General features: G+C 34.7%; 2 protein-coding genes across 6 annotated transcripts; both read right to left on the bottom strand.

Annotated features, from left to right (window-relative positions):
• Positions 1-581: 581 nt before the first annotated feature.
• LOC105631645 (uncharacterized) lies at positions 582-6,535 on the bottom strand. 5 transcript variants are annotated; one of them, XM_012213826.3, is made up of 11 exons: positions 6,435-6,535; positions 6,106-6,303; positions 5,076-5,993; positions 4,773-4,815; positions 4,597-4,670; positions 3,233-4,313; positions 2,826-3,127; positions 2,367-2,473; positions 2,076-2,226; positions 1,075-1,227; positions 582-876 (listed from the first exon to the last, which is right to left on the bottom strand). In XM_012213826.3, exons 1-11 carry the CDS (start codon positions 6,471-6,473, stop codon positions 754-756), a joined length of 3,189 nt encoding a protein of 1,062 aa, XP_012069216.1. In that variant the 5' UTR covers positions 6,474-6,535; the 3' UTR covers positions 582-753. The 5 variants fall into 5 exon arrangements, 4 of the variants coding, with proteins under 4 accessions (XP_012069216.1, XP_020534072.1, XP_037497530.1 ...); XR_002284133.3 differs by lacking the exon at positions 582-876 and adding an exon at positions 1,344-1,569 and having other exon boundaries at positions 1,100-1,227; XM_020678413.3 differs by lacking the exon at positions 6,435-6,535 and having other exon boundaries at positions 5,076-5,962; positions 6,106-6,243.
• A 1,052-nt stretch (positions 6,536-7,587) lies between these two features.
• NRPC2 (nuclear RNA polymerase C2) lies at positions 7,588-23,757 on the bottom strand. The gene is made up of 38 exons (XM_012213331.4): positions 23,489-23,757; positions 23,309-23,405; positions 23,085-23,206; positions 22,880-22,972; positions 22,407-22,479; positions 22,233-22,323; positions 22,087-22,139; positions 21,650-21,714; positions 21,339-21,444; positions 21,110-21,220; positions 19,808-19,867; positions 18,646-18,684; positions 18,452-18,502; positions 18,274-18,372; positions 17,772-17,831; positions 17,601-17,693; positions 16,655-16,756; positions 16,439-16,549; positions 16,176-16,292; positions 15,780-15,896; positions 15,598-15,678; positions 14,425-14,529; positions 14,269-14,349; positions 13,994-14,125; positions 13,866-13,910; positions 12,846-12,923; positions 12,632-12,771; positions 12,426-12,507; positions 11,234-11,358; positions 11,006-11,141; positions 10,783-10,913; positions 9,841-9,966; positions 9,708-9,763; positions 9,534-9,604; positions 9,106-9,190; positions 8,929-9,032; positions 8,451-8,579; positions 7,588-7,970 (listed from the first exon to the last, which is right to left on the bottom strand). Exons 1-38 carry the CDS (start codon positions 23,527-23,529, stop codon positions 7,920-7,922), a joined length of 3,459 nt encoding a protein of 1,152 aa, XP_012068721.1. The 5' UTR covers positions 23,530-23,757; the 3' UTR covers positions 7,588-7,919.
• Between the last annotated feature and the right edge of the window lie 109 nt (positions 23,758-23,866).

Genomic DNA, 23,866 nt, shown 5'->3' with positions numbered 1-23,866 from the left:
GCTTGGCATGGCAGGTTGATGCGACAGCAAAATTGTTGTCGGCCTGCTTAAACTGTGGCTGAATCTAATCCATTTTTTCTTTATTCAGTAGATGTGATGTGAACTTTTAGATACCATTTTAATCACAAACTTCCAGGCTTTTTAGAGGTGCCTGCCAATTTCTAGCCTAACACCATAACCTGACACGAACATTCCTAACTTGGTGAGGCATAATTGGACAACGAGTTTTTAATGTTTATGGTAGTTTTCATAGAATCTTAATCTGATCATGTTAGTTGAAAAACAGTGGCAACAACTGGGATCATATTTCTCACATGTATTGTGCGAAGTTGCATAATTTATATTCATGAGAACCACTTGATATAAATAATAAGGGTGGTTAAGATTTGGTTAAACCGCTGACGCACGAAAAGATTTCAAATTTCAGACATTACAAAGGGGAACAGTACCTCCTATTCACAGGCTAATAGACCTCCTAACCAAACAAATTATTTCACAAGGTATGCCATCACAAAAGTCAACTAATTTTACTTAAAACCAGTTTTTCTATTAAATCAGAACCTAATTGAGCAAAGGGAGGGTGAGGCTTTTCTTAATAATTTTTATTAAGAATCAAAAAATTAGAATATACAATAAATAAACTGAATTTTTACAATATATGCACCAAATAAACTTTGAAATACTCATTTTGTCAAGTGCAAAACTATCAAATTTATGTATATTTACCTCATATATAGCCATAAAAAGCAATATTTAGATCTCCTGACTCCAATCTGAGGAAGTTGCAGTCTCTGGTGACTTAATTTTTGGAGCATTCTCCTCCTTGATAGGAAGAAGCTTACCAGAATGCAAGCTCTTTGCTATCCAACTGGCTGGCTGCAGGAAGTTACCAACTTTGTATTAATAAGATGTAGAATTAAAACTGAAGAAAGAACAAATTGGTCAATTGGGCATGTAAGCATAACAGGTTAGACACTTTGGAAGCCTCATATAATTCCCAATTGGTCAAAAGCTTCAATATTCAAATCAGTAACGAAAGGAATAAGAGAGAAAAGATAAAGAAAAAGCACCAACCATCATTGGTATTTTCATCTCCAGAGCACAGTGTCTCAAGTGACGTGATGTTCTACTATCATCCTCAGCAACAATAGCTCCCACTGATATCCTTTCAGCGTCAATACTTTGAAACAACCTATGGAGAGTTTTGAACACCTGCCCACCTCCATGCTGAGCAGCTCAACCATTGGAGAACATATTTAGTCACAGTATGAGATCATTTAACTATTAAGAGAGAGAGAGAGAGAGAGAGAATGGGTGAAATTAACAGGAAAAAATAACATTACAATTTACAAAGTGAGCTGCATGAAAGTAGCTGATCGACAAGTCATTGATGAACAGTGATAGTGTTGAAGGTACCACTGTCCTGTCTATTATTTGCATTTGTGTTGTGTCATACCAGGGCATAAATTACTCTCAGGAAGAAGTATTTGGACATTTCATATGAATTGGAATGCATCTCAACTTTTGCCCTTTCCAAGACATCCTTTTATCATGTGAAACCAACAGTCCCTAATGAGATTTTGACACCAACAGTCCCCAATCAGATGCCAATTGTATCAAACTTGCCAAATTGATGTGCAGGTACAGAACCACATATGTTAGCTTGTTTATTACTCAACTTTGTCCATGACCAAACACAAGCAATTTTTTCACTTTCATTGCTTATGATTAAAATGCAGTTACCCATGCATCAAAGCCTGTTCATGGCATTTCACCAGGGTGAAAACAACTTTAAATGATCAGATGGTTAAGAATATGAGATTTAGAAGGTTATGTTGACAAAATGTCCGTCTACAAACACTACTACTAGTAAGGCTTGAAAACTGTTAAGTCACTCTTTCAACTGTAATCATTTCATGGACCAAAAAAAGAGATCGAGCAATTCTAAGCCAATTCCAATCATACAAGTAACCAGAATAGTTTCTAAATTTCATGATTTTTGGGTGGGGAAGTAAGGAAGTAAATCCTTCAAAATCACTTGAGGAATAAATTTCTTCTGCTGAGATAAACTTTACCTTGATTATAGTTGTCAATTTAGTGCAGAAACTGTGCTTTCCATGAAGCATGATCCCTACTCCATCAAAAATACGTTTGCTATTATCATGATTATATGACTTTCTAAATCTTGTATACTGGAGAACAGCCTGATTTGGTAAAATAATGTATCTGAAAAGACAGTCATGAATCAGTAAACCATGGAAAAGTCCCTAAACTCTAATCATATTGATTAAAGTTGAGAGGGAAGAAAAAAAAATGAAAAAAAAAAAAAAAAAAAAATATATATATATATATATAGCATAACTTACTTTTCAGGAGGTACAACAGAATCTGCTGCAATGGAATCAGCAAGCCATTTTACATTTAGAACGAGGGCATTCACTGCACAGCCGTATAAGAATTTGGAAGTTTGTAGCTGGCAAAAAATATTAACAAGAATGGACAAATGAGTATATCATTAATAAGAAGCTAATACTGTGCAACATAAAGAATACTATATCTTTTTTAGAATTAGATTAAGCTGCAAAACAAAAATACCATATCTCACTGGCAGCAGAAGTTGCAAAATGTTTTACTTCAATACCAGTATCATCAATATTTACTAATTCTATGGCACTCTAGTCCAATGGTACCAGTTTCAGCTGCATAACCGTAGCAACTAGTATGCAACTGAACCCAGAGCTCCATAGTTCAGAAGTAAAAAATTAAAAAAGAAAGCCTATAGAAAGACACCAAAGGAAAAAGAAAAGGTTCTGGTTAAAACTAACCTTCTTTGAACATAAAACAATAGGAAGCCGCTGGAAATTAGATTTTAACCTTCTGTTGGCCCTAGAAATTGAAGGGGGACATGGGACATCCATGAGAACCATGCCACCATAATCTTGTATTAGTCTGACAATATCTCTTTCCTTTTGACTAGAAAATCCTGTAAGCAAGAATTCTAGACCATGAAACATCGGTCTCTTTGTAACATTTGTATAACCAGTCAAACAACTTTTCGCATCTTGAGCCTGAAAATCAGACCACATCTTGGAATTTTTTGACCTTTTATTAGCTCTGACAGCAAAACCTAATAAACAATATCAAGAAAATAATAAAAAAATGAACATATGAGTTGATAACTTTGAGGAGGTGATTGAAAACGTATATTAGACAAACAACAGCATGATCTTACAATCTTTTTTTGAAGTTTCGGGCTGTTGGACATCCTTATTAAGCTCAACTTCAAGTTCTGAGAAACGAACTTGCTTTCTAACCAAATTTGAAGGACTAGGGGGATTGTTCAACTTAGAGTTTATCATTTGAACGTTTTTTCTTTCAAAAGCCTTGCTTACGGTTCGTTTTGAGACAATCTGTACAGGATTTTTCATTCCAGGTACAGCTTTAACAGGTTCAGAAGGGTTCAGGCGGCAGCATTTCCTTCGGTTTAGAATAAGCGGTGATATCGTTTTCACTGAAGGCTGGACTTGTTGCTCAGGCAGCTCAGCTCCATCTTTTGCAGGTTCATCATGATCTGCAACTGGACTCTGTATAACAGTGGGACCATGATTTTGTTCATGATCTTTATCAACAGAACACTTAATTTCAGGCCTAAGAGGCAAGAAGCATTTAGAATTCCTACGATCAGAAGAACTATGAGAATGCACATTCTGTTTCAACAGAAGCGGTTCTCCAACATGTTCTGATGATAACTGTTGAGTCCGGTATGGTCTCTGTGCCTTCAAAATGACATCATGTTTTGGCAAGAATGTGCTGTAAGTTTTAAGTGAGGTCAGCTGCATTCGAACTGGGGCCTCAAGACACACACCAGTACTTGTGGGCACAGCATCCACATCCACATAACCATTAACGTTAACATTAGACATCCTCTGGACATTGTCTAACCTAAGTCCTGATTCTGTGTTGAAGCAGCTTTGAGCATCAGCTTCTCTATCATCTTGATTCTGAGCTAAAGGAACACTTGCATTCTCTGAAGAGATACTGCAAGGAACAATAGAACAAAGAGGATCCACCAAGGATTGGTCGGAAGATCTAACCTCTTGGGAACTCAAAATCCCTTCCTCAGCTTTATCAAGTGCATCTCCAAAAGGTATGCTGGAGGAATATACTATCTTGGACCCAGAATCATGTTTTTGCACACAAGAGTTTTCATCTGCAGCATATGCAGATTCCGAGAGAAAGCTTGTCTCGCCATTAAAAAACTCTGGTATGCCTTTAGTGTTGTTTTGCTTGAAGTTTGCAGAAGCGTCTGATTCCTTCCAAGAAGGAAAATGAAGAAAGAAAAAAAAAAATACCAACACAAAGAGAACAAGCAGTCAGAATAATTCTATATATGCATATAAAGTAAATAAAAGAAGAGAAGCAGAACATCGCAAAGTCCAAAACAATTGACAGCAAATATGCAATGTGAGGAATCTTGTTAATGCATACTAGATTACCGAATGACTGAACTAAACTCGAAGGTCTCAAATAAATGAACAAGTTTGAACAAAAAAATTTCAGTATATGTTCTAACTGAACAGAGATAATAGTCCTCACCTTCACCATCCAACCACCAAACCAGCGACTTTTGAATGTATCTGCACTTGGAGAACATATTCTATCTTCTCTTTCTGCAGGGACAATGACCAAAAAAAAAAAACAGGAAGTTAAGCAGAGACAGATATCTCTCAACATTAGTAAGAAGCACAAGGAAAGAGACAGCATAACCTCACCGGCATTTTCTGATTTACAAGCAGGAGATGAGTTTACATCAACCTGAGGCGAAATGTATATTACAGCAGAGTTAATACTTTGAAAGCCAAAAGGAAATATAAGTGAAAGAAAAGCAGCAGGCATAAACTCCAGAACCTGCAGAGCTTAATTTTCATATTTACTAAATGTAAATGATATAAAAAAAAAATCCAACTAATTAAAAAAAAAAAATGGAAAAAGCAGATAAACAAATACAAAACTTTTCCATTTACCTATCTTATTAGGATAGATAAGTTGGAGGCTAAAAGGGAGAAATCTTTTACCTGTGCCTCAGCTGAAACATGTGAAACTTCCTCACCTGGCTGATATGAAACGATATCAGCAAGGCTAGCCAGTTTAGAAGTGTTCAAGCCCAAATCCGAACCATCAAAAACATTATCTTGAGCCTTGAGCTGTACATGTGTGGAGCCATTGAGATCCCTATAATGATTTTCTAAAGGAGTATCCTTCACTTGACACATATCTGAATTACAAGCATGCTGAACATCAGGATCACTGAAAGATAATCCCACATCTTGGAAGGCACTCTCCATAACAGAGTCATCTAAGTCCGAAAGGAAATCAATCTCATCAATTTCTTCAGATGAGCAGAAGATTCCATCTTCTAGACCCTTCAATCGTGCTTTCTTAATCTGGAGTGCAGCTTCAAGAATATTTCCTGTTGAGAAAACTTCTACGGCTGACCCACTCCTCATCAACTCATGTATAACTAATGCTTCAGATGCAGCTATACATAGTTCAACTGCATCACTGACCTCAGCATTTTTTATGTCCCTGACATTGAATTTTTCTTCACGAACTCCGCTCTCCCTGTACTTGGCGGAAGATGAAAGACCAGTAATCTCTACGGCTAGTGGAATGTCACTTTTTACTTCTCCATCAGTACTACAATCAACTTTTTCTACAGACTGCCTCCCAATTTCTTCATTATTGGTTGGGGATTGTTGACCAACATTCCCCACAGCTATTGGGACAGAATTTAGAGGTGATGCTTCTACTACAACATGGTTATCATTCACTTTTGATAGATATGCTTTCTCTTGAGAGCCAGCTGAAGTTTCAATTTGTTGCAATAACGGAACTTTGTTAGAACCATGCATGGGTTGAGATGCACATAAATACTGGCTTTGGCTTTCGAGCGATTCCCCATCTGAAGAAAGTCGTAAACATAGGTGAAGCACCTATGCAATATCAGAGACTTAGTTGAGCTTCCAAACAACCAATTCTAAACAATATAACAAACATTTTACAAGTTTAACTAATCAATCACAAATAAAGTGGTTAAGGACTTACATTTCCTGGTGATGGGGCAACACTATATTGGGAAGTATCTTCTCCAGACAAAAATAAATGGCAACTATTATGTCCACCCTCTTCTCTTGACAAAATTTCAATTTGACTGGTACTAGTTTGGGTTTCCTTTATGCGGTTATTAGTAGCAGATGCCTCTACCTGAAGATTTTGAAGCCAAGTAGGTAGCCAAGCAAAATCCTGAAATCAATTTCAATCAGACCAAATATTCATCAATTTTAAGGAGAAATAATAGGATGAAGAAACGGAATAACGGGTAAGGGATAAATCCTGAATGCACTGCAGATATTGAATGGTATTGCTAGTGTTACCTCGGAGAACTGAGGAGGACGAAACCCTAAGCTGGTCATTGAAAGAGCGCGAGAGGAAGTTTCGCGCCATAAAGAAACCGGAGAATCAGTTAAATAGTGTTTAAAATAGGACGTTTGAATAATTAAGGAAGAAAACAAAATTACCCTAAATAAATTAACAAATTTTATGATTAATTAAAAAATTTCAGTCTAATTTTAATTATTCTACGGACTTTAGTACGAAATAAATGCTTTCATTTTATCATTTTTTATAATTTTATTTTTTATAATTTATTAAGAGGCCTAAAAATAACACTTACAGCAAAAATAATACTCTCATTGGCTCATCAAATTAATAAAATCCCCAAAAGAATTATGGACATTTTTTATAATTTCATTATAAGTTTTTTTTTTTGTATACATGGAAGGCCCAATAAATCGAAATAAGGCTATACAATAAAATAAGACTACACAACAGTCAGCGGTCATTTCTTTAAATAACATTCACTAAATTATTAAATTTTAATATAAGTTTAAAACTTAGAAAATTTAGATTCTCATTGTATAATTTAGAAAATTAATCAACTGTTAGTAATAAAAAAATCGTTACTAAAGGAAATTTAATTTGATTTTTGATAAAATTAAAAACTTAAATACAAGAGCTAAATTTAAGAAAAAAAAATATAGTAATTAAGGATTACTTTTATTAATTCAATTAATCTCAATATTTGATATTTTTATTGATTATAGAGTTATTAGATAATAAAAAAATATATCTTTCAGAGAAATATAAAACCAATCGTCTAAAATTCAACTGAACCACTTGAGCTAGTTTCCAAGCTTTCACGGATATAATTGAAATAAGTATAAATTTCTACTTATCCATATATTTCAACTAAATTATTGAAAATTCATATTTAATTTTTTTTATCGGAGTCACCATTATAATTTGGATAGATCATTATTTGATTTGAAATGTCCGACTAAATACACTCATTCACAATTTAAGATTGAGAGGATGATAAATATAATCGCTTTAGATTAAAAGGGATTGCTCTCTCATCCAACCTTTGAACACGGGAATGAATGCTTTAAAGCACCTGGTCCGACATCGACAACTCCAAATGAAACTACCCCAAACGATTAAAAAAAAAAAAAAAAAAGACAAGAAAAAGATGATAAACACGATAATGGATTATCATTAATTGTCAAAACAAGTGATCCAATTCAGCACATTTATGTCTTCCATACACAGATGCCAGATAACTTGCTAAACTTTAGAAACACTTTTGGAGAGAAATGCCAATGGAAACTAACAGTAAAATGGAACAATTTCACCATTTTTTCAGAAGTAGATTTCCCCGTCGAGTATTGCAGCCGCAAGCCTCTAACAACTCAGTATAGAATATGAATCTCTCATCTCTTTGCCTTGACAATCTTGAAATATCAATCAAGTATCCACAAATCTCATGCACTTAAGTGAGCAGCATTTTGGGGTATCGATGATTATGCTTCATCAAGTTTCAGACGAGGAATAATATTCATGGATTGGAGTTCCTGTGGCAGAAATATATATATATATATAATTAATAGACAAGATGGCAGAAGCCAGACAGTTAAAAGGATCATTGCAAATAAAGGACTGGAAGAACCTACTCATTAATGAAAAAATAGAAAACATTTAGATGCATGATTTGAATGCACCCGATCTACGAATGAGATCATAAGCACATCTGTATATGCCTTAAATTATGATATAATCAAAATATGCGATAAAAAAAATTCTAAAACCCACAAGAAAAATCTATCATAAACAATTATTAACTCGATTATGATGCAACATTCATCCATCATAAGTTCTCGTAAAGTGTATGTCCGCATAACATCTTTCTAACATGCACTAAGACGAAATAATCTTCATATAAATATAAAATTATTAATAACAATTGCTCACATCCACGTTATAGATAGCCTTGCAATGAAACCTAAATATGCACAGAGGAATGCAGAAGCTGGGGCATACATTAAAGATTTTACCTGAAGTAAAAGCTTGCAAGCATATGGCAGTTTCATAGTAGAAATATTATCCCCATTTTTACAAGTGGAACAAATCCCAGATCTCAGTTTCTGATTGAAATATCCTAACAAACCGCAAACTCTACAAACCTGCAAAAGACAAAACACGCTATGAACCATTTCATACTCATAAAACCACTTTTTATACTATGGTTTACATAAGATATAAAATAAAATGTAGGACTAGCACTTCATCTTCCTATGAGTCCTCAAGTCTCCAGCCTTCTTACAAATCATTCAATCAAATTTAACTTGCAATATGATAGTCAATGGTGGAAGTATCCATCTTACTAACAAAAAATCTCAAGCAAAAAATGTCAAAATGCACAAGCCAAAACTTTCCATCATGTAATAAAGCATTAAGTTGCCACTGCAGTGAAAGGGTCAGCTGTGCAGTTTCTAGTGAGTGAACATGGAACTAATGATCAAGTAGTGTAACCTGAACTTCAAAAGGGTCACTAGAAATCATTAGACGCTCAAAAATCAACATGCTAGCACCATAAGCAATCAAACAATCACGCTCCATTTCTCCAACTCGAAGTCCTGCAAAATGAATATTTATTATAAGGCAATCGTGAAATGAAGTGAACTTGAATTAATATTGGGGAGGGCAAACCTCCATTTTTAGCTCTCCCTTCAGTAGGTTGTCTAGTCAGCAATGTACGGGGTCCACTACCTCGAGCGTGTATTTTATCTAGGACCTAAGCATAAAAAAGAACAATAATAAATAGAAAATGCATGTTAAGGGGGCTAAAACTTTTGAATGGGCAAAGAACAATTAAATATTACTTGATAAAAGAAATGAGAACATTATGGCAGAAAGGAAATACTATAACCTCAAAAGAATCTGACAATCTAATATTATAATAAAATGAAATTTGAATATTTTTGAACGTCACACAATGCATGTGCTTCACATCAAATGATCATTATACTTCAATATGAAAGCATAAAATTAAATCTGGTAAAATAAATATAACTATGGAAACAACCTAAGAATTAAAATCAAAATTGAACAGCAGCAAAAAAAAAAAAAAATCTAACCATGTGTTTCAGCTTCTGGTAGTAAATTGGCCCCATAAAAATGTATGCTTGTAGCGGGCAGCCTGTGATGCCTGGAAAAATTAGGAATATCAGTAGACATGAAAAAATAGACACATACTCATTTACCCATCCATTATAAAGAATGAGATGAGCTCAAAGCAAAAGCAGTACAACCTGAGTAAATGAAGTCCTTGCCATTGTAGCTAAAGCCGCGATCGACAAGGGTTTGGCTGTCATACACAAGAAAAGGATTTAAGAATATATGATCCAAGAATTCTTAGAAGCCATACTAATGATAAAGAAGCACCTTATGGTTTCCACCCTGTCTGCATGACCACTTGGTTCACCAAAAGCACTACCATAATGAAATCTACCGCATGAAACCCCGGCTTTACCACCGAGAAGTTCTATCATCTTTCCAACAGTCATTCGACTAGCCAAAATAAAACAATATAAAAATAATAATCAACTGCCAAGCTTGTGATATAGAGATAATAAAGCTGCAGATTTAAGAAACTCAATACACAGAAAATTTAGATAATTGTCAAAAACATATTAATAGATCCCATAAAAAAGAAAAATAGCAGATGATAGTATGATTGAACAAATTTTTTTTGTGAACCTAGTAGCAAAATGACCACAGCTCATAGCCTTATCATATCTTATATTTGTCCCATTTTTCATCCTGTTCCTGCAATTATATTCTCATGATTTTACAATTAAATCAAACACAATGAACTGATGATAGCACAGCACTTTTTTGGTTGATCAACTCAGTTAAAAATACAACAACTAATCCCACTTCACAAAGTCTTTGTAGACCCATATTCTTTTGATTAATTGAATCAAAATAATAAAAGGTTGAAAGTAAGAACATGCACCGGCGAGGTTCTATACAGACGGTCTACACAAAACCTAAATAATTGAAGTTGAAGGTGTTATCACACAATGATAGATTGCATGCCAGAGGCCCACCTACACAAACTCCACACAGAATCCAACTGAAGCCAAAAGGTTTGCACAGACATCATTTATTGAGGAAGCAAGGATTTTGCATCAATAATCCATGAATAAATAAATATTTTATTTTGCTTTCTATTTCACTTTTCAGTAACTTTCAGTTAAGTATTTTGAATTCGAAACAAAAATAACCCAATCATTCTTTATAATTGGATTATAATCTGTTCTTGTCATTCCTTTTTAGTCCGCACGACACAAAAATGATAAAGAAAAGACAGGAAAGCATTACCTGGGAAAGCCATGAGGGTTCATAATCAAATCAGGGCAAATGCCACGTTCAGAAAAGGGGAAATCTTCCTGTGGAATGATAACTCCACAAACACCTTTCTGCCCATGCCTGCTACTAAACTTGTCACCAAGCTGAGAGAAAAAGTAAAACTAAATGATGAGCACATGCATGCATAAATCTTTATAGCTATATTGCACAAATTAAAAGAGATTAAAACCTTTACCTCTGGTCTACGGGTATGACGAATTATGAATTTGATACAAAAATTGTTATTCCTGTCTGAACAAAGAGCAACTCTGTCTACCACACAGGACTCCCCTTCAGTGTATTTGTATGCATTATAGCTAGGCTTGTATTTCCTGGATATTGAAAAGGGGTAAATGACAGTGATTAAAATGATAATAATAATAACAATAAGGACAACCAATCAATAAAGGACCAAATTACTGACATGTCTGCTAATGCTGCAGCTGATTTTAACGGCCCCCTTGTTTCCACTGGGCACTCCTTATTGATATAAATATCATTTGCTCTAATAATTTCCCCAGGAGCAGCCATTCCATCATAATCTAACAACTACAATATAACAGACTTTCCATCATGATCAATTTAATACCATAATAAGAAATAACTCGTTACATTTGTGCAGGTAGAATTGCCAACCAGGCACCACCACATGAGATTCACTTTTCACAAATTATAATAGCTGAAGAATTTGAGAGAAGACATTTGGGAGGACAGTCAACTTGCCCATATTTCACAGGAATAATTGAGAAAGATTTCATTAGACCTTATGACATCATCCAACACAAGGAAGCATAAAAAGAGTAGGAGGAGCATATAACCTGAAAGAAATTAAGTGTCTTGGAAAGATAAGAATGATGTGGAATGTTCCACAAGACCTTGAAATTGAAGAAAAGGCTAGCTAAAGACTAAAAGAGGATTACCAACGTTCCTATTCATAAGAACAAGAGAAATATGAAGTTCTGGGATAGAGTACTGAAGCCTAGACTAAGGAATAAGATATCGACTGATCTATACTATCCTATTTCATTTCACAATACCAAACTTCCCTGGCATGTTCAAGGAATTAAAGATTTTATCTCAAGGTAATAATTACTTCCTCTTTAACTTCATATTTTGTATTTCTTGTGCAGGAAAGTAGAATGTTTATGTAGAATCTTCATTATTTAAGGAGTCCATGTTTGTTAGAAAGTTTTTTTTATATCATACCTAATCCAGTCTTCCATTTAACGCGTTTACAGTATCACAAATATTAATGTTTTTCTCTTTACTTTCTTCTCTCTCTCTCAATTGATGGATTCCTCAGGATGAGAGTTGGCTTCACTAATGGTCCGAACACCAGATTTGAACATGGGCTTAAACAAGTAACTCTGAACAGAGAAAAGATAGTTTACAGATTTTCTGGTCTGGTCTATTTCCAAACATCAATAATGACTGATTCTATAAAATGCAATTTTTCTTTCTTTTAATATTTGTACTCTTCCAGAAAATGGCAAGCAAAAGCAACAAACTAATATTGTCCAATAAATAAATCAACAGAGCAAATGAGGATGAAAATAATGCAATAACTAAGAAATGATTGAGCAAGAAAAAAGGTATATCATCATAATATGCATTACCCTCTCCTTTTCTTCAGTCTTTCGTGGCCTTACTATTCTATCTTCTGCACCATTTTCATACTTTTGAATGGTGGCAGTGTACCTGTTTGCAGAGCAAGCAACCACAAATACTTCATTAGTGCCAATAGAACACTGCTGGAAAATGCTAGAATGATAAATTCTGCAAGCACAAAAAATCGAAAAATAACAGTCTTAAAGTTATGTACTTCTTCAAAAGAATACAACGACCAAAACCACGATCCAAAGATGCCTTGTTCATGACTATTGCGTCCTCTATGTCATAACCACTATAACTCATCACAGCAACAGTTGCATTCTGACCTGCCCCAAGCTTATCATAACCAACCTGAAAGAAACTTATTAGTTCACAGCCCATCATCTCAAGCCATAACTGCATTAATTTTATGCAGCACAAATTACCAGTTCAATTGTCCTTGTTGTCAACAGAGGCCGCTGGGGATACACCAATAGGTAAAGCAACGAGTCCATCCGAAATAACTACATAATAACACCTTTTAAGATAAAAAAAATAATGCACACAAAATATTTTCTGATGATTGAACTTGCAGAAAATCAACAAAAATAAGTACTCCAAAATTGTCATAACTAATTATCTATTCATTTGGGGCAAGGACAGCAGCAACAAAAAACAATATAATGAATTAACATACAACACTCTACATGTATACCAATGCTTCAGGAATAATTTAATTAATCCTAACATGTATTGTCCAGTGAAGACGAAGCTTAGTGATATGCATACGCAAACATAAAATGAAACTGTCAGCATCTTAACAAGTATTAAGTCTCAAACCTACATGCTTTTGGTATATTTTTAAAATATTTATGGAAAGGTTTTAGCTATTCAGGATGGAAAAAGTAACTCAACTAATTCTTTTGGATCAAAATTATATCAGGCAAAGGGGGGAATGAGCAGGAGTTACTAAACCATTCCCATACAGTTCTCTCCTTATTCAGTTCATGCTCATAGCCTCTTCCGCAATAAGGAAGAAATATAACTGTCTCATTGTATCTAAGCAAAGTTACAGACATAATCAGCTCATAATCTTGGATGCATGGCTTAAATTCATGGAACACAAGTTATATATAGCTCATCCTTGGACTATGTTTAGGCAAAAAATTACCAAATATTGTCAGTCTTCGTGATTGAAAAACACAGTGTAGGTATGCAAGAGCAATAACAATTATAGAAGTAATTAGGGTAGTTACATGAGACAACAGTAATTATCTGAAGAACACATGAAGTTCCCACCATATGGTTTGTGAGTATATAGATAATTCAAACAATTATCACGTGAGAGAAGATACTGGAGAAAATGTTATAGCAGCAACAAAATGAAACCACATTAGGAGAACAGCAGAAGCCAATCAACAATTAGTTGCATTCCTGCATAAAAATGATGAAGCAAAATCACTTGCCTGGTTGTATGCTATGTTTCCCATCGCTTGCTTCCCCATAGCACACTGTTACATGAGAAAAACCTGAAGATAAGGTGAAAGTTTTACCTCATGTAAATGTGGCATGAATATTAGAAACACAATGAAACCTGATATGTATTTCTTGGTGACTGATTATGATGAGGAAACGGTATTAACCCAGCACAAACTCCTAATATGGTGAAAGGCTCTATCTCAATATGGGTAGTCTCAGGTGTAGCCTCCCCTTCATACAAAGCTATCTGAAAAGGAAAAAGTCATTCACTGAAATGCTATCATCTATCTAGTGCAACTTGTACTTCCAAAAAGCAGGAGAAGGGGGATTCAAATATGGAAGAACTTCACCACAGCTAAAGAATTTGGAGACAATTAAATGTGAACTAACCAGAGCATTGTTCTCCTCATTGACGTCAAGATATTCGATCAACCCCTCGCGTAAGAAGTCATCAAAAGTTCGAACTCCATCCTTAAAGAAAAGAATACAGAAAGTTAGATTTGAAGCAACCACTCTCAGAACATATAACACATAGATCAAACTCACCAGCAACTCTTTCATATGGTGTTCTTTAATCCTTGAAACACCTTTGTCTGCAATAACGAGTGGACGACAAACTCGACCCCCATCGGAAGCAATGTACACAGCATGCTGAGAAATGATTTTTGTTCTCACAAGATCAGGCTTGCTAAATATTCATAAGAAACAAAAACTCAAAGAGGTGACTCAATTATAGATGTACAAAATTGAAAGTGACAAAATTTTTTCTTTCTTTGTCTCCTTCATTTATTTATCCTTACGCTTAACAAACAATACAAACAAGTAGAAGCAAAAAATTTGCAGCCACAAGCTTCACAGAATTCTTTATTACAATTGCTCCTGACTTGTTGAATTGACCCTTCAAAAGACTCAGTAGGATTTTAGAACTACCCAACAATTCAAACCTAAGTCTTAAACAGATTCTCATCCTTATGCAACTAGAAACTTTCCTCCAAACCAGCGAAATTTTTATTCCTGTATTCTTCGATGAGGTAGAGAAGAGGTTTAAATTGGATCTTAGGACAAGGAAGGAAGAAAATGGTGTTGAAAATAAAGAATGGAATGGTGTGGAAAATGGGTTTTTTTTTTTTTTTTTTTTGACGTTGAGGATGGCAATGGGGCCAACACACCTGATGTGGGAGATGCAATATTCACGAGGATGGCAAAGGGGAAATGAGTATGATTGAAGAAAAAGAAAGTGGGCACTAGAGTTGGAAAAGTCAGGTTTCAAGACATGTGAGTGAGTATCGTGAGTGAGTATTTTCAGTGAAAGTTAATGTTGAGGATGTGAAAGACGAGGTGTAAGCTACTGAATATAATGACCAGACGAGTATTAGCATGAGCAAGAAAAAGAGAGACAAGAATGATAATAGAGTCTGACAGAAGAGCAATTTTGAAAAGAATCTGGACGATGAAGTTAATGGGCATGACGATTGGCATGTAGAGGAGTCTTCTTCTCGCTTGTTTGCCATAATAGAAACATGATTCTGGCACTGTAATCACGTGCTTTTAGTATTTTACCTCCAGAGTCATATATAAACACCACACTACCTCATAAAAGATAAACCCTAACCTGTCCTATTCAGCAAAACACATGTTACACTTTTTAAATACATAAGAACAAACTTCTTATTTTGATATCATATTTCTACACAATAATAAACAGCGCAGAAAAATTACCTGCTTCTCATTCACAAAGACAGACACAAACTCGCCTATTTTGCCAGCTCTTCGCAGCTTTCTCAATGCATTAGCAAAATGCTGAACAAGGGTTTTGAGTAGAAGGATGAGAAGAAAATTAGCGAAAAAGAACAGAAGAAGTTTTATACAGATCCACACATCTTAATTAAACCATTATTTACCTGAGGTCTCCTGTGCTTGCCGAGAATGAGCCCGTTACATATAACCAGAAAAGAATTTGGTGTGTGAAGCTCTTCTCCAGAGAGAAGTTCTAAGTCTTCAACCCCCAAACAGTAGCACTATTGCATAAACATTTCAGAATCTAATTTTTCTTGTTCTTTTTTCTCATTTGAACTACTCAGAAAAGCATAACACACAAACAGTCACCCAAGCCAAAAGTGTGTCTACACATAGTAATCAAAAACAAAGCATCCAAGTACACTAAAAAGGTAAGAAACAAACTAAGAAACAAACCCTAACAAACTAAGGGCATGACCCCATCCTTAAGTGTTTCCAAAAAACATCTAAAACATTTCTTTACCCTTCATGAAAAAAATAAATTTTAACCAAAGACATACCAGCGAAATTAATGGACCTTCTTCTTCATCAGTTGTAACATGAGTCATTAAAGCCAAGTTCTTCACTAGCCCACAAGCTTCACCTTCTGGAGTATCACATGGGCAAAGCATGCCCCACTAAAACAAAAATGAAGAATGTTCAGTCAATTAAACAATTTTTTAAAGGGAGGAAATAGAATATAAGCCTAAGTAGCAATAATATCATAATCTGATTCTGCAATATTTTTCAATGTAATGAAGAGATCCACAGGCATCAAAATTACCTGGCTAGGTTGCAATGCTCTAGGTCCACTTACTTTCCTGGACTTCTCAAATTGAGGTGAGACTCTTGTCATCATGCCCAAACTTGCAATAAAGGACAACCTAACTAGCACCTTCAATATAGAAGTCTCCATCAGTTCATTCCACAAACTTAAGATAAAGCAAACATGAAAAGGGAAACATAATATTGTGGGGTTAAAATAGACAGATAACACAACCTGTGTCATGCCTTTCCTGTGCATTCTAAAACGTTTGACATCAAAGTTGCCAGTAGAGAGCGTCCTTTCTAGCCCATTAGTAATACTATCTCTGACTAAATACTAAAATCAGAAGAAAGAAACAAAAGTATATCAAATTAGAGGAACTCGTTCCAGGAGAAAGTTAGCAAGCAGTACTGAATTTTACTAAAGTTAAAAGATAGATAAAACAACAATAAAAAATCCATAATAAGGATGCTATCATGCAAATAAAAGAAATACCAGACACATCATATTGTTTTATTTGTCACAGATCAGAAGCCTTCCATAGGAAAACTAGAACATTCAGATGATTAAATGAACATTGGCATGGATCGACATTGTTAGAGCTCCACATCAGATCTGTCCATCTCCTACTGCTAAGGGAAATCCCTTCATGATTAATTCAAGTCAAAAGCCTCTAGACTGATGCTTTATAAGCAACTGTCTTTTATAGTTAACTTAAAGATAACATTGCCAATTTATTTTGAGAAGAAGCCATTAATATGGAGTGGAAATCTCTCAAGTTGAATCTGGTAACCAACCCTTGCTCAAGCTCCAGACAGCATGCAATTATAGCTAAAAGTGACTCATGGAAGACTAATTCCCTGGCCACTGAATGAAACAGCAATAGTTGGTCCGGAAAAAAATGGTGTGAAACTAGCACTGCAAAATCACAAGTCTCTTTCTACATAACGTGCAAAAGTAAATCCAAAAATTATATTGCTGTCACTGATCTGCAACACTTTGACATTAATAACTTCTATAATTCCTAGTTTCTTAAAATAAGCACGTGCATATTTATATACAGTTATACACATTTATGGGAACATGCATCGATACATGATATTTACAAGGAAGAAACATAAATATTTAGATATGGGGATCAACTAGGCTAGATTCTACACCAATAATTTCCACCACTTACTTGGGCAAGGTCAAACCGGCTAGAGCGGTTTGGCTTTGATAGGACAGCGTCTATTGTTCGCTGAACCTCAGTGATCATTGTCTTAAACAAATCCTAAGATGCAATCAACAGAGAGTCAGCAACAGTGAGTTTGAATAGCATTTTCAAGAAGTATAAATTCCACCTTAATACCTCAAAGAGCAGAGAAATTAGCTGGCCAGAGAGCTCCAATCGCTTGTTACCCACATAATCCTATAAAATTGATGGAAACAATTGTTAGATATATAATCACCCACCAACTGACATAAACAAGGAAAATGATTTCTAAGTATGCAATATGCACAATGTTGAACTGATTTAAACAGATAGAGTATCAAGAGACTAATCCATCGATTTTACCATAAAATAATAAAATATTTTCAGAAGTGATAAGAAACGAAAATTGTCACAGCACTAAAATCAGCAACATGCTCCAAAGAACAGTGCAGACAGTGTAATTGCCAGCTTAAAGCAAGTCATTTCTTTTAAACTGCACTTCATTGCACATAAAAACCATCCTCGATATAAGAAATGGCTCAGCCTTGGTCTGAGGATAAACTGAGAAATATCTCTCTCTCTCTCTCTCTCTCTCTCTCTCTCTCTCTCTATCAAATTCTACTTACTCTTAACTATTTTTTTAAAGCAAAATAATTACCTTATCGTCCATTGCATCCTTGTTTAACATAGCTTCCATCATCCTCCGCAACATTACCGCAACATATAAACATTTTGGACGGAAATTATTTTTATGTACCTAATAGCAAGGTAAAATAAAGGTTAAACAATTGCACAATTACAAAGCATCTTTAAATTGTATATCCAGAGAATTCTACCGGAACATTAGCAAGAAATACATCTCGAAGAATACCCAAAGCTCTATTTTCCTGTTAAAAATATCAAAATATTCCATGTTAGACAACTCCCACAAAGAATAATAAGTATAATACATCCCCAAATAGTTTCAACGATGCATAAAGATTTAGTGCATCTGTGTATATATACATCACGAGAAAGAGGAAGGAAGGACCTTTACATAAGAAGAGCTGAAATATGTAGGCATCTTCACCTGCAACAGCCAGCAATTGATGCGAAAAAAAAAAAAAAATGCAATAGAGTCAACACAAAAAATCAAGCTAAGAAAATATGTGGCTTGAGGTGCTACAGAAATCATTAAATAACAAATTGGAAAATATTTTAAGACAAGCACAGACAATAAACGAACTTCCTAACAGAATATGTGAAAATGATTTCCCTGGAAGATGAGAAAGGCTCAAGCAAAATGATCAGAACCATCGAAGAAAACACAAATAATTCTGATTGCTAATGATACTAAATGGCTACCGTGCCCCAATGATAATGATATTGCATATGGAAGTATCCAGTATGTGCTTGTTAACTATTGCTATCATTAACATATACTGTCCAACTTTACCGGCCAAGTTACAAACCAAGCGCATGTCTGTGCTGATATTGGAGTATATTACAACTACTGGTGGATCTATATTCTACTGTACCCATGTTACAACACATGTTTGATTTCTCAAATACTCAAAACTTATGAGTGGATTGCTGCAGCAATGATTAGTAGTTTAGTACTGTCTCGGAAGGGATTCGTCCGCAGTAAGTTAATAGAAGGGATTAGGTCTCTTTTAATGCTCTTCGACCAATGGGCTTGCATGCTTTCCATGTTCACAGGAACCACAATTGAATCAAGCAAGCAAACTTGCTCAATAAGAAAAGGTACAACCTCAAGTGCAACATCTTTTAACTTACCACAACCACACTCATAAAAAATAAAAATAAATAAATAAAAAAAGCCATGGAGAAGAAAAGCAAATCCAAAGCTTTCTATGGAAAAACTTATTATTCTTGAAAATGGACCAAGAAACAGATAATTGACTGCTAAAGAAAAGCAACCTTTTTGGGGAGAAAAATTGGAAATAGACAGGACATTCATGCATATATAATCAATATGGAACTAATGGTACATTATAGCAACACAAATGGAACAACAACCAAAAAGTCTCCAATAATAGGAATGCAGCCTTTGATCAATAAAGAGAAAGAAACTTATATAAAAAAATGAAATACAGTTCTAGGCCACTTCAAGGTCTTAGTTAGTGCATGTAGTTGAGGAATTAAATGCCAGAATCACCAATATTGCAATTTCGCAAACAAGGTCATCATACCTTTCCTTCAAGGTACTCCAAAGCTTTTTGTTGTGTGTATATATTCAGACTGGCACATTCCTAATATCAAAGCAACAAACTCTAGAGATGAGTATAATACGCAAAAATTACGAAAAAACATAAAAACAAAATGGATAAAATGAGAGAAAAAAGAAGTTAAAAGATGCAAATCACATAATTTTTTTAGCACCAAAATAATAAAATACTGGATGAAAAAAATCACGTGATAAATCCAAAATTTTGAGAAAATAATACCAAACGTACAACGAATAGCAAGTGTCACTGTTTACTAGAGGCACAACATCATAATACAACAAACATAAATGACAAACAGCATTTTTATTATGAGCAACATGGAAAACTAAGCTGTAGAGTGTTGCATTGAAGTAGCCACTTATTTGATGATCATCGTATTGAATAAGCAAATGGAGTACAAAAAAACATGAAAATTGTTAGGAGAAGCAAATTTGATAAAGATGCATAAAATCAATTCAGGAGAATCTTTAACACTTTTCAGTTGATCTGGAGTTCTCTACAAGAAATGAACATGAAGAAAGAAACTGGAAGGAGATAATGAAACCCATACTTGTGTAAAGAGGAAAATAACTTACCCTGAAAAATGAGGAAATCATTTGCTCTAAATCATCAGTTTGAGGCCATAGAGTTTTTTATCATTTTAGAATTCCAAGATGAAATAAGCATGGGGAAAATTATCATTTTTTTTGGAAGTTATTTCCCTTCACAGTTTTATCTAGGGGGAGACTAAAGAAGCTGGCAGCTGTTTTTAACTGGTAACACGTTTTAGTTTTCCACATCAGCTTCTGGCATCAACAAGACTTTGTAATGATACCCTAATGGATCACACGAAAAGGTAGAGACTAGAGAATTATAGGCTTCCAACTTTATATTGAATGCAACATTCTTTAAGAATATCTAAATTAAATCTTATACGGTGTTCCAAAAAGAAAACACCTAATATTTTTACGGCAGAATTAATATGAAATCCCAGATAATCCCACAAGATCCAAAAAGGTTTGATTTTCATAGAGGCAACAGAAAGAGATCCCAGTTTTCATCAGAATATGACTGTGAATTGTTTTCCAATTTTAACATTGTAATCAGGTACATACTCAACAAACAATTGCAAACTTGTTGTGATAGAATCACAAAGTTCGGATTTCCTGACAGGATTCTGAGGTGGGAATGTGACAAATGCTTTCATGCGCAGTTTGTTATCAGAGAATGTAGCATCAAATTGTCTCAGGAGTTCACTGTTATCGACCTAATTTCACAACCAATTACCTCAATAGATGGCAAAAGTAAGGCACTATATCGAGGATCTCTTCCCAACATCTGTACAACTTCTTGATCACTCTCCATTCCCATAGCCTTCATTACCACCATAATAGGAATCTATAAAATATTTTGAAATGTTAATCCCTGGGCAACTATAAAATAGACATAGAAACAAAAATGAAAGACATTGGACATTAACGAAAAGGAACAATAAAAATGAATCTCAAACAAAGACCTTTTTTGCAAATTGATTTAGACACAGATACATCTTCTCCTTTTCCATCTGAATAATTGTTTTGCTCTTTGTAGCCTCCGTGCTACTTGTGACAGATGCATTTATACTGGAAACATATAAAAAACAAAAATAAGTATCCAAACCTACATTTGAAAATAACAACCTCGACAATGATTTAACCAGTACTGTAAACAATATTGCCAAATCTACCATTAAATAACTCTGAGCACCTAGTAACAAAAATAAATTATGGAACGTGCCTGAAGAATATCATGAAGTAAAAGGGGAAAAGAGGCAAAAGAGGAACTTACTTTCCCTTCTTATCATTATCAATAATAATCCTATTCTTTGACAGTTGCTCTTGTATTAAAATAACCTGAAAGAGATTCATAGGGTCAAAACACACCAATAAATACTATCCGCAGAGAGAGATAGGGAGAGAGCATAAAGGCAAGAATGAGGAACACAAGACTAAAGAAAATTGAGTGACATGTATGCTAAATTTAGCATATGCCTGCTGAACATTTTAAACTATTTCATAGATTTCATGATCAAACAAATGAACAAGAACTCAGGAGATTCATGCAAGATGCTGAATTTGAGAAATTAAAGAGGAATTGCCACTTCAGATAGAAGGCTCCTGCAACTAAAGCCATTTTGATATGGCATGTGCGTCTGACCTAAAGTCTTCCATATGATAAATTAATAAATAAATAAAAAATTATAACAGTTAAAAAAATGAACTCACCTTTTCTGTCCCTTTTATGATAAAATATCCTCCAGGATCAAGGGGGCACTCGCCTAAAGTCAACAGCAAAGAGTAACTAACAAGAACCATGCTTAAAAAATAAGCAGGCAATAAAAAAGCGATATTTGAGTTCAATGCACACAAACCAAGCCTTGCAAGTTCAGCCTCATCTTTTCCATATAAAACACAGCCGCGACTCCGTAACATTATAGGCATTCTTCCAATAACAACATCATTCTGCAATAACAAAACTATTTTTAAAATCCAAAATTACATTTTTACACTAATGGAAGTTCATATTACAGTGATGTTCTCAGTACCTTTTCCACTCTGGTTTTCTGATCATGGCTTCCTTGAATATACTCCACATTGACCATAATTGGTGCAGCATATCTATAATTGACAGCACACAGAGATTGAAAAATCTCGATGAATAGATTTATGTCTTTATTGGTTTTACTATCCAAGTATCATCAGTGTAAATGGCTTGGCTATCCCACCTAGCCGAGCCATGCACAAAACTTTTCAAATATAAATACTACATGTATGTACGCATAGAAAGAAAAAGAAGCACAAACAGTGACAGATATTTGTATATAAATAAGTGTAATAAAAATTTAACAAAAAAAAATATCAAGAATTTCTTGCTTCTTCCAAGAATGTCTCGCAACAAGAAAAGATATCCACTATGATGTATATCCCATCTCCATATCACTGAATAGAACAAAACAAAAGCATAGAACAGCAAAGTAAAATCCAGTTACAAATACAAATGAAGATGAATGGTACATACGTCATATCGGCCAACCGACACATATGAGGACTAAGTTGTTCACTAACACCGTCCACTATTACTGAAGGTGTACCAATCCTAACATCTTTGAACCTGAAGTTAACACAAACAAACCACAAACCATATGCCCACGATTAAAAAACATAAATAAAATACAAATAAAAATCAGATTCAAAAATTCAAAAATAATCAGCAAAATGCTTACCTAAGATAAATACCAGGATCAAGACTGGACACAATACGATCATTGGCACGCACAATCTTCTTTATACCAATGTTTACAAAGTAATTAAACGAGTCTAAATGTTGCTTCACCAATCCTCTCACCTAAAGACCATGGGAATTTAATTATTATTAATTTTTTTAATGTCTTTTACTTATATTTCTCTCTTGAAATACACATTATCCATTTATGACAAGTATATTTACCTTTAAGAACTCAGGAAGAAGCTGAAATTTATCAACAGCGGATTTGATAGGAGCAGTAAGCTTTTGCTTATCAATCAGTTGGTCGATCACATTTAGCCTTATTTTTACACAATTTACCAATAATCAGAACAAAACCTTAAGAACAAACACAAACTATATACAAAAGGAGAAAACCCATACTCTTGGTTTCCAGTGGAAGGGTCTGTCTGTATGAGACCCATGGACGATTTCCTCTGATTTTTAATTTACTGTCTGATTTTAATAAAATTGGAATGAGATCAGTTTTTTAATTCCCTCCTTTTCTTCTCAGCCTGTACGCGCCGTCGTTCGGGAAAACGATAGTTCAACTTGGCAATCAGCCTCTCAATCCCTCTGCACAGCGACACAGCAAGTTTCTAATTCTGAGGGCAGCGACGAGGAGGGAAAGGGCTTTTTGCTGGTACATGGACGGTTTACATAAACCCCGTTCTTAAACCCTCCGCTGTCTACACATACTGGGCTGGGCTGGGCTGGAAAAATTGGACTCTTCAGCCCACACTCCAGAAATAAAAAAACATT

The sequence above is a fragment of the Jatropha curcas genome, chromosome 1 (assembly GCF_041381405.1).
Source record: "Jatropha curcas cultivar XTBG-Jc1 chromosome 1, XTBG_Jcur_1.0, whole genome shotgun sequence".
Classification (NCBI taxonomy): Eukaryota; Viridiplantae; Streptophyta; class Magnoliopsida; order Malpighiales; family Euphorbiaceae; genus Jatropha; species Jatropha curcas.
Note: the sequence above shows the minus strand (reverse complement) of the source record. Positions and strands in the feature narration are given on the sequence as shown.